The sequence below is a fragment of the Prionailurus bengalensis genome, chromosome X, assembly GCF_016509475.1.
Source record: "Prionailurus bengalensis isolate Pbe53 chromosome X, Fcat_Pben_1.1_paternal_pri, whole genome shotgun sequence".
Lineage (NCBI taxonomy): Eukaryota > Metazoa > Chordata > Mammalia > Carnivora > Felidae > Prionailurus > Prionailurus bengalensis.
This window is the reverse complement of record NC_057361.1, coordinates 51771235-51785691: the sequence shown is the minus strand read 5'-3', so window position 1 is coordinate 51785691 and position 14457 is coordinate 51771235. Positions and strand designations below refer to the sequence as shown.

The window sequence follows — 14457 nt, the reverse complement described above, 5'->3', positions numbered from 1 at the left end:
TTGGCATGATCAGATTGTGGTGTAGTTTGTATACCAAACACTAGGCTGGCATTTTTTCCCAGAGGGAAGAGGGAGCTGGCTCCCAGATTCTTTTTGAGTGACACCTAAAATAGATAATGTGACTATTTCTAAAAGTATCTCCCTAGCACTGCCTTCATTTAAAGGCAACCAGGGAGATAAAATGATACTTTTTTATTTTGTTAATGTTTATTAATTTTTGAAAGAGAGAGACAGAGCACAAGCAGGGGTGGGGCGGAGAGAGAGAGGGGGACACAGAATCCAAAGCAGGCTCCAGGCTCTGAACTGTCATCACAGAGCCCAACTTGGAGCTTGAACTCATGAAACACGAGATCATGACCTGAGCCAAAGCTCAACCAACTGCGCCACCCAGGTGCCCTGAGATAAAATGATACTCTTAAGAGCTGAGCTTTTGACAAAGTTTCCAGGGCTGAACATATCTGATGCCTTAGGTGTGAGAAAAGTTGTGGGCATTTTCTTTAGACAGAGCTGGGATTGCTGGATTGTGGAGGCCTTTATAAATGAGCAAGTTTTTCTCAAACTTATTAAACTTTACTGCTTTACTGATACATGTTCCAGTATGGAGGTCTCTGCTTCCAACTGTCCTCCTCACTCTTGGGAGTGAGGGCAGGGTGGGGTGAGGGGAGAGCAATATGTTGCTGAACCTTTAAAAGTGGAAAAAGGAAATTCAGAGAGGCTAAGTTAGGAAGAGAAAGGAAAGAGTCCTTGGCCTATAGGGAGATGTGCTAGATGAGCCTGGCCTTCTCAGGCTCCTTGGTGGTTAGGTGAGAACATTCACAGTGCAGGGACCTGGTTGTGTTGCTTGTTTCAATGGTGGGGAGGGGTAAGTGGGGACATGCTAGAAGCCTGAGCCCTGGCCTCACCAAGCACCTGTCTATCTGTGAGTCAGACCTTCCAGGACTTCCCCACAGATGGCACCCCTCCTCTTGCTTGGATTGCTCCCAGAAAGGGTAAAATAAAACAGCCCTTGGAAGGGGGGTGGAGGTGGAGGGTAGCCTAAAATTAGCCCATGGCCCTGATGCCTAGCCTTTAGGCAGTGTTGTTAAAAGTAGAAACCAAGGGACCTTGCCTGCTTAGGCCCCGGGGCAAATAGGGGCTCCCTGCAGAGGGGCCACCAGGGCCCTTTTCTTCACAAGAGGGGCAGCAGTGGCAGTGACCCTTGGCAGCGTGGCCTCAGGCAGAAGCCCAGTGAGTATCTGGAGTCTAGAATCCAATTATGCAGCCAGGGAGGAACGAACCCTTAGGATTGCAGGCCCATGGACCCTTAACCACCACCCTCCATAGGGTTTTCCCACTGGATCTTGTTTCTGGGGGTGCTTGGGAGGTTAGTAGGGAAATCTGCCCACAGAGGGAAGGAGGGTTATGATGATGGCTTCCTGCTGTCTGTGTCCCAAGAAAGTATGTGTACCTAGGCTCTGGGGTCCAAATGGACCCACTTCTTGAGGGAAATTGCAGCTATACAAAACAGAGAAGATAATGATTTGTCTTTGTGTCCCTATGTGTTGTCTTTGTTGGGGGGTGCATCTGGGTGGGCTCAAGAGCAGAAAGGCAGAGCTCCTCAGGTTGTGGGGAGGAAGATGAAGCTTAAAAATAGTCTAGTAATGCCTAGAGAACTGTTCTAGGGCCCACCAAAACCAGCCACTCCCCTGTAGGAGTTCTTGTATTCATAGACCCACAAAAGAGCCTTAGAATTCAAAAGGTCATAAAACATGGATGGAGCAAAGAATTACCTTTTTTCACCCCTAATCTCTAACTGAAACTTACCATTTCTTTTCAAGGATGAATGCAGACAGCAAATGTCAGTAGTATTACCAGTTACTATAATTTGGTCACCAGAAAAAAAATCAGACATTTCATATCATATTACAGTTGTGGAAGAGATCTAAAATGTCATTTATGTTCATCATCACTTAGAAATTATTAATATATATTTGTATTTAATGGGTTAATAAATAACATTTATTACTATATCAAGCAGTTTTAAAAAATAGCTGTACTTCAATATAATTGGTTTCCTTTAAACCAATTTGGTTTCCTTATGTATTTTATTTTATGTATTAAAAACCATTCTGAGAGGGGACAAGAGACTTAACCAGAATGCCATAGGGGTCAATGTCACAAAAAAGGTTTAAAACACCTGCACTTTGGGGATCAGGAAAGGGATTCTTGCATAGAATGGTCATGTAATGACTCTTAGCTTAATAAGAGCTAGGTGAAGTTAGACAATAGATTAATTAGATTTTCTTATCCTGTCTAATAAGGCACAATTCACCAAATCCCTAAGCCAGCTGGGGTCCATGACTTGATCTCTCTATGGAGGCTCATTAGATGGGCCCTGCTATAGGCTCCTGGTATGACCTTGATGAGAGCCTCAGCATTTCCCTCTATACTCCTTTCCCTCTTCATCTCCCTGGAACCAGTCTCCCCTTCCCCTACCAAAGGGTAAATGAATCCCTATTTGCTATCAAAAGAAATGATCCGTAAAAGAAACCTTCCATTACTGAAGTCCCTGGAATTCAGCATGACCCTCAAAGCTGAGGATTTGGGGAGCTGCAATGTGACTGCTTAAGGCAAGGGAAAGGGGCACGTGTTTGCTTTTCAAGTTGCAATAGAAAGAACAGGACGGGCAATAGGGAAATATGGATTATATTTCTGGCTCTGCTGTTACCTTGATGTAAGGCACGTAGCAAATCCCTTGCCCTCTCAGACCTCAGTGTTTTTCATCCACAAAATGGGGATGATATTACCTACTCCACTATGTGAAATTGCTTTGAAAAGCCCAAGATTATAGGTGTGTTCTGGGTTCCTGCTAATGAGACAACGGGTAATAACAGCCATATGACCTTAGAAAAAATGTCTTGCTCTCCTCTGAGCCTTGGGCTTTCTATCTCTAAACTAAGGGAATTAAATTAAATGATTTATTTGGTGCATTCCAGATCTGAGGTTATAGGACTTTAAATAAGGAGCAATAGTAGAAATTGGAGACCTAGGTAATAATAATCACTTGGTACTACAGTTGCTGAGTTACTTACTGACTACTACATTCAGGTGCTATCGTAAACAATTAACTCATTTACTTATTAATTTAAATATTAACTCATGTAATCCTAACAATAACCCTCTGAAGCAGGTACTACTATCATCCTCTCTTTACAGATAAAGAAATAGGCACAGAGAGTAATCTGCAGTGATCTGCTCTAGGTCACACAGCTACTAAGTGGTGGAGCTTGAATTGAAGCAGAATTCCAGACCATGTTTTACTACTACTTTACATGGTCTGTCATTCTGCAGTGAGTGAAAAACAGACCCATTTCAAAGAGTTACGATACAGTGTCCTGACTGCTATAGTTATATAAGACCACAAATTCTGGAGAAACTAACCCATCAGAAGGAACTACATGTGACAGAAAGAAGTATGATGTTTACAGAGAGACATCATTTCTCTTCCCTTGTTGCTGGGTCTTGGGGTATAAGAAGAGTAGCAGGAAATGAGCCTGGAGATGTTGGCCAAAATTTGCTCATAAAGAATCTGTGAGCCAGTCCAAAGTATCTGGGATATACTCTGAAAGAAAGGGGAGCCATTAAGGTATTTAAAATGGGATTGGCACAGACCAGATTTGTATTTTTAAACAATTGCTTTATAATGTGAAGAAAAAGGGGAAACTAGCTAGGAAACTATTACAACAGTTGACACACAAAAAAAATGATTTACCTAGCTTATGTAAAGCACTGGCAATGGGGATAAGTCAGAGGGAGGTGGCCTGTAGAGGCCTCTAGGAAGTAAAATCCATAGGACTTGATGAGCAATTGGATGAAAGTGGGACAAAGAGATAAGCGGACTGAGATGAGTCTTGGGTTTTTGGTTTGGTTTACCAGGTGGATAGTGAGAAACAGATATGGATTAACTTTGCTGATGGTAGTGATGGTAGTGGTAGTGTGATACTGCTGACTTTGAAGGACCTGAAGAAATTCAGTGAATATATATTTTTTTTGCTGAAAAGAGAGCTAGCTAGGGGGCTTGGAGTGATAAACTTGAAAGCATCAGAATTACAGTGAGAGCTGCATCTCTGGGAATGGATAGAAGATCAAGGAGAGAACAAAGGGGAGCATAACTATTTCAGGGTAGAACATAGGGGAGAAAAATCAGGAGAGGGTGATGGTCAGGAAGCCAATGGAGGAGTATGTAGGAGAAAGTGGCCAGTGGGGACAGATGTACCAGAAAGGTCACAGAAGGAAAGATAAGAGAAGGAGCCAGCAAATTTAACCACAAGGGTGACTGTTTAAAGAACTATTTTATTGTGTGGTTGAAGAAGGGTGGAGCCAGATTGCAGGTATTGAAGAAATGAATGAGAGAGAAGCAGATGGTAGAAAGCTCTTTGGTATATTTGGTGAAAAAGAGAGAGATGAAGAGAAAGCTAGCTAGAGTAAGACAAAGAACCATAGAAGTGTTTTGTTTCCTAAGATGGTTGAGGGGAAGGAGCCAGTCAGGAGGTTGAAGGGGCAGAGAGAGGAAGTTCCTTTAAGACCTACTATATTGCAGCTCCATGAGGCAGGGATTATCATTTCTGTCTTATAGATGAGGAAACTTAGTCCCAAAGAAGAGAAGAGACTTGCCCATGTCTTCTCAGCTAGTAACTTGGGGTGCTGAGTTGCAAACTTAGGTCTACCTGATTTCTAAAATTCTCTACTTATTGCACACCTCAAAGGAATAAAAACACCATATATGGAGTTGATGTTAGTGGGTGAGGAGGGGCCTAAAGCTGAGAGAGACCCCACCCACCCACCTCACAATTTTTTTTTCTATGAGGTATGTACCTGAGGTCCCAGGCTCACAAAGAGGGATGGAGATATACAGTGAATAAAAGGAGGTGTATGGCCCTTAGACCATGGCTGCAGGGTATGGGAGAGAAGGAAGACTTGAGCTCTGAAAACCTACCAGCTTACCCTGATGACATTACAAACTAAGGTGGGTGACTTTGGCTTTTGAGCACTAGGAACAAGACAGGTAAGGTCAAGGGATTAAGTCAGTCACTGGGCCATGGGTAATTTTATAAGGCCTGGGGATAATGGTGAGAGAAGAGTTGAGGATTGAGACAAGGCTCTAAACTGGGTGTGGCAGAGAGGATGGGAAAAGGTTTGACCTAAAGGGATGGGAGTCCATAGGTTCCAAGGAGGTGCTTGGAATCAAAGTGATTTCTGTATTGAAGTAGTCCTGGAGGATAAACCAGTTGTCCACCAAAGAGGACGATTTGCCCTGGAAATGACTATTTTCTGCCATCTCTTTGACTTCATTTTACTTGAAGTCTATTCTTTGTAATGACATCTATTTATTTAATTAGTAAATTTCATTCAACATCTATTTCCTGTGTAACTCTGTTGCCTGAAGCATAGGACCTAAGTGTGAGTGGAGGTCACATATGAAGGACTATGAGGAGGTTGAATTTCATCTAAAAGGCTGACAGGTGGAACTGAAGGCCTGCCCCATCAAACTGATGTCAGAATGCTCAGGGATGACAACTTGACACCACACACACACACAAAAAAAAACCATTCTGTTGGCCTAGCAACTTCCAGACTAGAGTCATTTCATTAGTCTACACTTTCTGAACTAAGGAAGGTGGCTCTACCAAGTCACCAGTAATGATGTAGACCCTACTGGGAATGGAGGGATACAGATGGATACAGCGTTCCTTACCCTGGAGTTTACATACTGAAGCACAGATACGTGCAAATGTAGTGTGAAAGTTCATAGATAAAGTCTAGTGTGATCCTTTGGAATCCCTGAGCATGGGGAGGAGGAGATTAGGGAAGGCTTCCCAGAAGTAGGAGTTTGAATGTCAAGTAGAACAGCATATGCAAAGGCACCAAGCTGTGAAATGGCCTTATGTGTTTGGGAAGCCATCTCTGAGCCCTAACATAAGATGAAGTAGGAATTAATAGCAGGGGGCACATGAGTGAAGAGCCTGATGGTGAAGGGTGGAGGGGGTAAGGTTTGGCATCCAGGCTTTTTGGTGTGGGCCCTCATTCTCTCTCCAATATTTGTCACCCACAGATCTGGCATATCCTTGTGCTCATAATGAGAATAGTTCTGCTGCAATCAATCAAGATGAACCTCATGGACATCACCAAGATTTTCTCCCTCCTGCAGCACGACAAGGAGGAGGAGGACACCGACACAGGGGAGAAGCAGGCTCTCAATCAAGCAGTGTATGACAACGACTCCTATACCTTGGACCAGCTTTTGTGCCAGGAGCGTTACAAACGTTTCATCAACAGTAGAAGTGGCTGGGGTGTTCCTGGGACACCCTTGCGGTTGGCTGCTTCTTATGGCCACCTCAGTTGCTTGCAGGTCCTCCTGACACATGGTGCTGATGTTGACAGCTTGGATGTCAAGGCACAGACACCACTTTTTACTGCTGTCAGTCATGGCCATCTGGACTGTGTGCGTGTGCTTTTAGAAGCTGGTGCCTGTCCTGGTGGTAGTATCTACAACAACTGTTCTCCCGTGCTCACAGCTGCCCGTGATGGTGCTGCTGCCATCCTTCAGGAACTCTTAGGCCATGGTGCAGAGGCCAATGTCAAGGCTAAACTACCAGTCTGGGCATCAAACATAGCTTCATGTTCTGGCCCCCTCTATTTGGCTGCAGTCTATGGGCATCTTGACTGTTTCCGCCTGCTTTTGCTCCATGGGGCAGACCCCAACTACAACTGTACTGACCAGCACCTATTGGCTCGTGTCCCACGGCCCCGCACCCTCCTTGAAATCTGCCTTCACCATAATTGTGAGCCAGAGTACATCCAGCTACTAATTGATTTCGGTGCTAACATCTACCTTCCATGTCTCTCCCTGGACGTGAACTTGCAAGATAATAAAGGCACTGCATTGCTGCTACAGGCCCGAGGTAAGTGTCAAGCAACTTAGCTCTATAGACCTTCTGGCTTGGAGGTCCAAGGGCCACAAATCACTCCCCAAGCTAATCCTTGTGGGATGAACTGGAGAAAATACCATCTTCTCCCTCTTCTGAGACCCCAGTGGAGAAGTTATAGATTCCTTATTAGAGAAAGGATTAGTAAGATAAGGTGGGGGATATCACTAATAGAATTTCTAGCTTTGGCCCTGTCAATGACTGTTTTGTGCCCTTGAGCATGCCTTCTGTAGACTTCAGTGTGTTCCTATTGGCACCATGCATTGAGGACAGGGCGGGGGGGGGGTGGATTTCTTAGAAGGAAGAAAGCAATTAGGGCTGCAGGATCCAGGGCAAGGTGGATGCAGTCTTGGGTGGGAGAATTACACTGATAAATGCTTCTTATGACCTATTTCTCCTTGCTGTAGCCACTCCACGGTCACTACTGTCACAGGCCCGTTTAGTTATCCGCAGAGCCCTGTACCAGGCCAGCCAGCCACAAGCCATTGACCAGCTGGATCTTCCCCCTGTGTTGATTAGCTACCTCAAACACCAACTGTAATCTTGCAGCCTTAACAGAAACCCACAATACCTACAAAAACCACCTGGGGACCCAGGTAGCTGAAGGGCACTACAGTTCCACCCATTCACCTGGAGCTGCTCCATATCCTTCACAATAAGATACTCATCAAAATAAATCCTGGTGGCTGGTCTCCTGTATTATCCTCCACAATAAAATCCTCATCAAAATAAATCCTGGTGGATGTTATGTCTGCTATATGTGTGTGTGGGGGGGGTGTGGGAGTTTACTGGGGGAAGGGGTCTGGTTGGCCAAAGGGAAGGATAGTAATTATATGGCATTTGACAGGCATAGGAGTCCTGGCCACTGACAGGGGGGAAAAATAATCCAATGGCTCACACCTCCTCCAAGATCTCAAAGAAAATTTAGATCTGTATTGTTCTTAGAAGCAAGGTCAAAGAATTCAAGTGGTTGATTGGAATAGTAGCAGCAGTTTGCTCAGCCTTGTACCTCCCTTCACTTTCCCGTTTTCTATAAGGCACCCTCTCTGGAGCTGTAACCCAATCTCCTATTACTCTGAGTCAAGTAACTAGGGATCTTCCCATTAATCCACCTTGAATCATAGACTGCATTCCCACTAGTCCAGTTTATATTCAAGATCTAATTGGGAAATCAAACTGCCAAATATTTATGGCATAGAATTTAATTCAGAAAAAAATTGGTTATATAGATGATAGGTTGAGATGCCAAGAAGGACGGGAAGGTAACCTAGAGATTAGTGACAGCAGGATACTAACACCACCCCTAGGCTGGAGGAGTGAGGGAGGAGGTATGTCCAAAGTTCAGGGACAAGGGTCACTTGATGGAAGTGGAATCACAGGCTTGTCCAGGGGTGCTAAAAGGGAGGCACTGTTCAAACGACAAGAAAAGAAGAAATATCCTTTCTTTTTCCTTATTGGTGCCCTTCAGTCTGCCTCCAATGTCTCTCATTGAGGGAAATTAGAAGTCAACTAATATCAGATCCTGGGAAACAGGGGCCAGACCTCCTGCTGCATAGTGCAGAGCAGGGAAAGGTGCATAATGGAGGGGCAGTGGGAGAAAGTGGTGTTATCTAAACCAGGAGCTAGTATCACATAACAGAATTGGAAGTATATTCACATTGGGAGCCATAAAAGAGACACAGCAGAGACACCACTGGAAGCACAAAAGGCAGAGGCTAAGTACCATGGTTTCTCTATTTTTCTAATCTTTCACCAGTGCTTCCCATTGGTTGAATCCAGCCAGATGATTGATGAGGGAGCCTGGGAAATGCATCCTACACCCTCTATGATATGGAGAAGGGCAGGGTAATGAGGCAAACATGCCCTGGACCAGCACAGATAACCACCCAAATTCAGATCTAGGCAACTTTATTTTGCTAAAATCTTCTACAGTACCTTCTTGTGTTTCTCCTGGACAACTGTGGGTGGGGATGTGGACAAATAGTGAAAGAGACACAAGTTGAAGGAGTGGAGGAGGAGAGCTCAGATAATCTTTAGATATTTAGAGCTTTTCCTGCAAGCTGCCTTGACAGTTCCTCTATATCATGATCTCCTATTATGAGGAAAAGGGGGCAGGGAATAAGGCCTTGAGCTGTCTTGCCTCTCTCCTCCTTACCTGCTCACTCTCCCTAGCTCCTAGTGCCTGAAAGACTTTAGGAAGCCAAGAAAATTGATCATCTATCTCCATGATCCTGCCCTACTCAACTTCCAGACTTTCATTCTTGTTTTGGAGAATAATGCAACTGTTTATCTCCAAGAAGCAAGAGAACTGAAGGATTTGGCTACAAGCACAGACAGGGCTTCAGGGCAGTTGGCCCTAGCTCTCTTGTACCTTTATTTCAATCTAGGCTCCTGGGGAATGAATTGTCCAGGACCCCATGCCTGGCTCTGTCCCCTATCCCCTTAAAGCCCTTGGGGATTAGGAGTCAACCTCAGCAGCTCTATATGATATAGTCGCCCTCGGAAAGTACACCCTTCAAATGGGGCCTAGCCAGGGTGGCCTTTCCTATGCCATCTGGAACACAGATTCTCTGACCCATGAAAGCATGTAGATACTCTGGGCATTTCGAAAGAATTACATTTAATAAGGATGTAAGAACATAGCAAATTCTAGGCAGAAAGGAAGGGCTGGAACTCTCAGCCTCATTTCTCAGATGAGCAGACTGAGAACCTGACAAAGTTCAATTCCCATGTTATTGGTGGCCCAGCTCTCCAGAATACCTCTAGCTGTTATTTTTCAGCTTCCTGTGTTGCTGGTGAGCAGAGACAATTCAAGAGCTGGTGCCTTAGTTTCTTCCCCTCCTTGGGCCTAACCATTCCCATTTGGATAATAGGCTAGGGGTTGGAATGGGTCATCTCAAATTCTGATGATGAATCTTCTGAGGCAACTTTCCCTAGGAGCCCTGAGAAAGAGGAGGAGGCAGAGGTGATGTCTCTGTTCCTGGAGTGAAATATCCCCCTTGGCCTTTTTGTTGGCATTGGTCCCATATGATAACCCAGTCTCCCCACCACCACCATACTCCCACTTCCCCTGACAACAACCATCAGTTTCCAGGAAGCCATATCTTAATCCTTTCAAGTGAGCCAGGCCACTTCCCTCACTCCTTCTCTCCCTCTCTCCCTGTCTCCTGACCTCCCTTTCTTTCCTTCCTTCCTTCCCTCTTTTCCTCCCTTCCTGGCATTGCCATGAACCTGGGGCTGGCTCAGCTCTGCTCTTGTCACTGATCAGTTTGTGTTCTCTCCTACAATGAGAAAATTTTTTTGCTTTATTCAGAAAGGTGGCCCTCAAAGACTGGATCCAAAGTGCAAAATGGCCCACTGGACTTTAGACACCAGAGAGATTCCCTTCAACTGCTAACTTGAGGGAAATTCTGATGGAAGAGGTTGTACTTGATCTTGGGCCTTGAATAGTGGAAAGGGTTTTAATCAGTAGAGAGGGAAAAAAGAGGAAGGAATTCAGTGACCAAAGATCTAGAAGCAGGAAAAAGGCCAGTTTGGGTAAGCAGTTTAGTTTGAGTTCAATGTATTTTAACCAGAGATAGGCTGGGGACTAGACTGGAGAGGGCCCTGAATGCTCTTGTCTCTTAGACTTAAAGATTTCAATTATTAGAATGGGGTATGCACAGTCATAGGAATGATTTGTTGAATACATGGAGAACGTGTTCCCTGATTTCCCAGGGAAAATCTGGTGTCATTATATTTTAGTTATTTTTATTTTTATTTATTTTTTCATGTTTATTTATTTTTTAGAGAAACAGAGACAGAGTGCAAGCCGGGGAGGTACAGAGAGAGAGAAGGAGACACAGAATCCAAAACAGGCTTCAGGCTCTGAGCTGTCAGCACAGACCCCAACATGGGGCTTGAACTCAAAAACTGTGAGATCATGACCTGAGATGAAGTTAGATGCTTAACTGAGTGAGCCACCCAGGCACCACTGGCATCATTATATTTTTAAATTGAGATATAATTGACACATGACATTTTATTAGTTTCAGGTATACAATATTGCTTGAATATTTGTATATACTTTGAAATGGTCACAATATCTAGTTAACATCCATCACCACATAGTGACAAAATCTTTTCTTGTGATAATAACTTTTAAAATCTACTCTCTTAGCAACTTTCAAATATTCAATACAGTATTATTAACTATAGTCACCATGCTGTACATTATATCCCCCATGAATTATTTATTTTATAACTGGAAGTTTGTACCTTTTGATCCCTTCACCCATTTCAATCACCCTCTACTTCCCACCTCTGGAAACCACTAATCTGTCCTCTGTACATATGAGCTCATTTAAAAATTTTTAGATTCTACATATAAGGGAGATCATTTGGTATTTGTCTTTTTGTGTCCGACTTATTTTACTTAGCATAATGCCTTCAAGGTCTATCCATGTTGCTGCAAATAGCAAGATATCATTTTTTATAGCTGAATTCAGCTATATGTGTATGTATATGTATACATTTTCTTTATTCATCCATCAATGGACATTTAGGTTGCTTCCATGATGTGACTATTGTAAATAATGCTGTAGTAAACATAGGGGTGCATATATCTTTTCAAGTTTGTATTTTCCTTTTCTTTGGATAAATACCCAAAATTGCAATTTCTGGATCATGTGGTAGTTGTATTTTTAATTTTTTGAGGGAACTACATACTATTTTCCATAGTGGCTGCAGCAATTTACATTACCACCAACAGTACACAACAAGTTCCCTTTTCCCTACATTTTTACCAACACTTTTATTTCTTGCCTTTTTGATAATAGCCATTGTAACCAGGTGTGAAGTGATATCTCATTTTGGTTTTTAGTTTCATTTCCCTGATGATTTGTGATGTTGAGCATTTTTTCATGTATCTGTTGGCCATCTGTATGTTTTCTTTGAAAAAATGTCTATTCAGAACCTCTGCCTATTTTTTTAGTCATATTGTTTTCGTTTTTGCTACTGAGTTATATCAGTTCTTTATATATTTTGGATATTAACCCCTTATCAGTTATATGACATATTTTCTCCCATGCAGTAGGTTGACTTCATTTTGTTGATGAAATGTTCACTTTGTTAATTTCCTTTGCTGTGCAGGAACTTTTTAGTTTGATGCAACCCCACTTATTTTTTGTTTTTGTTGACTTTGCTTTTGGTGTCAAATCCAAAAGAGTCATTACCAAGACTTATGTCAGGGAGCTTACTGCCTATGTTTTTCTTCTAGGATTTTTATGGTTTCAGGTCTTACATTCAAGTCTTTAATCCATATTGCATTAAATTTTGTGTATAGTGTAAGATAGTAGTGTAGTTTTATGCTTTTCTATGTGGCTATCCAGTTTTCCCAACACAATTTATTAAAGAAACTGTCCTGGGGTGTCTGGATGGCTCAGTCAGTTGAGCATCTTACTTTGACTTAGGTCATGATCTCACAGTTTCTGGGTTGGAACCCTGCATCGGGTTCTGTGCTGATAGTTCAGAGCCTGGAGCCTGCTTCAGATTATGTGTCTCCCTCTCTCTCTGCTATTCCCTCGTTTGTGCTCTCTTTCTCCAAAATAATAAATAAACATTAATTCTAAAAAAAAAAGGGAAAAAAAAGAAACTGTCCTTTACCCATTGTGTATCTTGGCTTTTTTGTTATAAATTAATTGACCTAGATAATTCCTACATTTATCCTGGCAGCATTAATTTCACCATCCTCTTGCAAGCCCAGAGCATTTGACTGCTTATAAATTATTTGTGCACTCATCACTTCACTTACTTCTAGGATAGTTTCTGAACTACCTGGGGAAATCCTTCTCTTCCACAGTCAAGCAATCTGCTTCATCCTGGCACTTTTTAATCTCTATCCATCTATAGTCACAGAAAACTTAGCTTCCAGACACTAGTCTACTTGATAGCTCTTACTTTGCCAGTCTCCTCACAGCACATGCTACCTCCTCCCAATAAAAAAGCAGAGGCTGAGGTAATGGCAGGATCTGATTCAGTGGCAAGTTCACCTGCAGTTCCTCTTTGACTTGTACAACACCATAAAATCTCCATTTTACCCCCACTCCTTTGGTCTCACCTGGAAATGCAGGTCCCCCTTTCCAGCCAGAACTTCCTGCTTTTCCAGAAGTGACATTCTTGGAATCCTATGGTTTAACACCCATAGTCTCTCCCATTCTTTCACTCAATAAAGATTTATTGAGACCTAATAGGTACCAGGCTCTTAGTTTCAGGTACCACATGATCTCCTATTTTCTCTCCATTTGTCCCCCTCCCCTGCATTCAAGTCCTTCCCTGTCCATCTTTGATCCTGTGTTCTTTCAATCACTTCAGTCTCTCACCCAAGTACCAAACAAACTGGATGAAGCCATTGTCCTCTCCTAAGCCTGGACTGATGAACACCACAGAAGAAATTAAAATAAGTAATCATCATAGAAATCTAAAAAGTTAATATACATTGCATACTTACTATGTGCCAGGCAATATGCTCAATAATCACCAAGCATGGATTAACTCATTTAATTCAATGATCTTATTTTACTCATGTCCAATTTATAGATGAAGAAACTGAGGCACAGTAAGATTAAGTAACTTGCTCAAGATCACAAAATAGGAAGCAGAATCTCATGAAAATGAGATCACCATACATTCCTGGATGACAGCCCAGCTATGCCTTTATCAACTTGCCCATTCTCTACTGTAACTATTTCAAAAAAAAAAGTTGTTTAATGTTTATTTATTTTTGAGAGAGAGACAGACAAAGCATAAGCTGGGGAGGGGCAGAGAGAGAGGGAGACACAGAATTCAAAGCAGGTTCCACGCTTCAAGCTCTCAACACGGAGCCCGATGCGGGGCTCAAACTCACAAACTGCAAGATCATGACCTGAGCCGAAGTCAGACACTCAACCTACTGAGCCACCAAGGTTCCCCATCTTCTGTAACTATTTCAAACCTTGTACAATATTAGCAAGCTTCCTTGCTTTTCCTTTCACTTTGGGGACTTTGCCTCCCACTTCCCAGAATACCTAGAGGTCATTAGGCATGACATCTTCAACTTGTCATTACAACAAACTCTACTACATCCACCCATCCTTCCCTCTTATCTTGGTCCCTCCTTCTATCAAGGCTAACTCATTTCCAGGGGCTCTGGATTTCATCCCCCACCCCTAGCCAGGGCCATCCACCTGTCAGTTATCCTGTCTCTTGTATCTTCAAATTGATTGGTTTTTCCCCTAAGCACATAAGCAAGCTCATATCCTTCCATCTTGTAAAAACAAATCTGAACCCCAGTACCCCACTTAGCCATCATCTCTTTGCAGTCAAACTTCTGGAACAAGAAGGCTACATACATTCTCCCTTTCCTTGCAGACCATTCTCTTGCCACTCCACTGTAGCCTGGTGTATACCCTCACCCCTGCTCCACACTGGCTTTCCCCATGTCAACAGTGACTTCCTAGATAAACATACAATGTCA

General features: G+C 43.0%; 1 protein-coding gene across 2 annotated transcripts; it reads left to right on the top strand.

The window, feature by feature from the left end:
* The first annotated feature begins 1086 nt into the window (after positions 1 to 1086).
* ASB12 (ankyrin repeat and SOCS box containing 12) lies at positions 1087 to 7713 on the top strand. 2 transcript variants are annotated; one of them, XM_043570312.1, is made up of 3 exons: positions 1087 to 1227; positions 6092 to 6941; positions 7373 to 7713. In XM_043570312.1, exons 2-3 carry the CDS (start codon positions 6116 to 6118, stop codon positions 7504 to 7506), a joined length of 960 nt encoding a protein of 319 aa, XP_043426247.1. In that variant the 5' UTR covers positions 1087 to 1227; positions 6092 to 6115; the 3' UTR covers positions 7507 to 7713. The 2 variants fall into 2 exon arrangements, with proteins under 2 accessions (XP_043426247.1, XP_043426246.1); XM_043570311.1 differs by lacking the exon at positions 1087 to 1227 and adding an exon at positions 4856 to 5005.
* Positions 7714 to 14457: the final 6744 nt, after the last annotated feature.

Coding starts and splice junctions, on each gene's coding strand:
- ASB12 (XM_043570311.1), top strand. Junction 6,942..7,372: donor ATTGCTGCTACAGGCCCGAG/GTAAGTGTCAAG, acceptor TCCTTGCTGTAG/CCACTCCACGGTCACTACTG.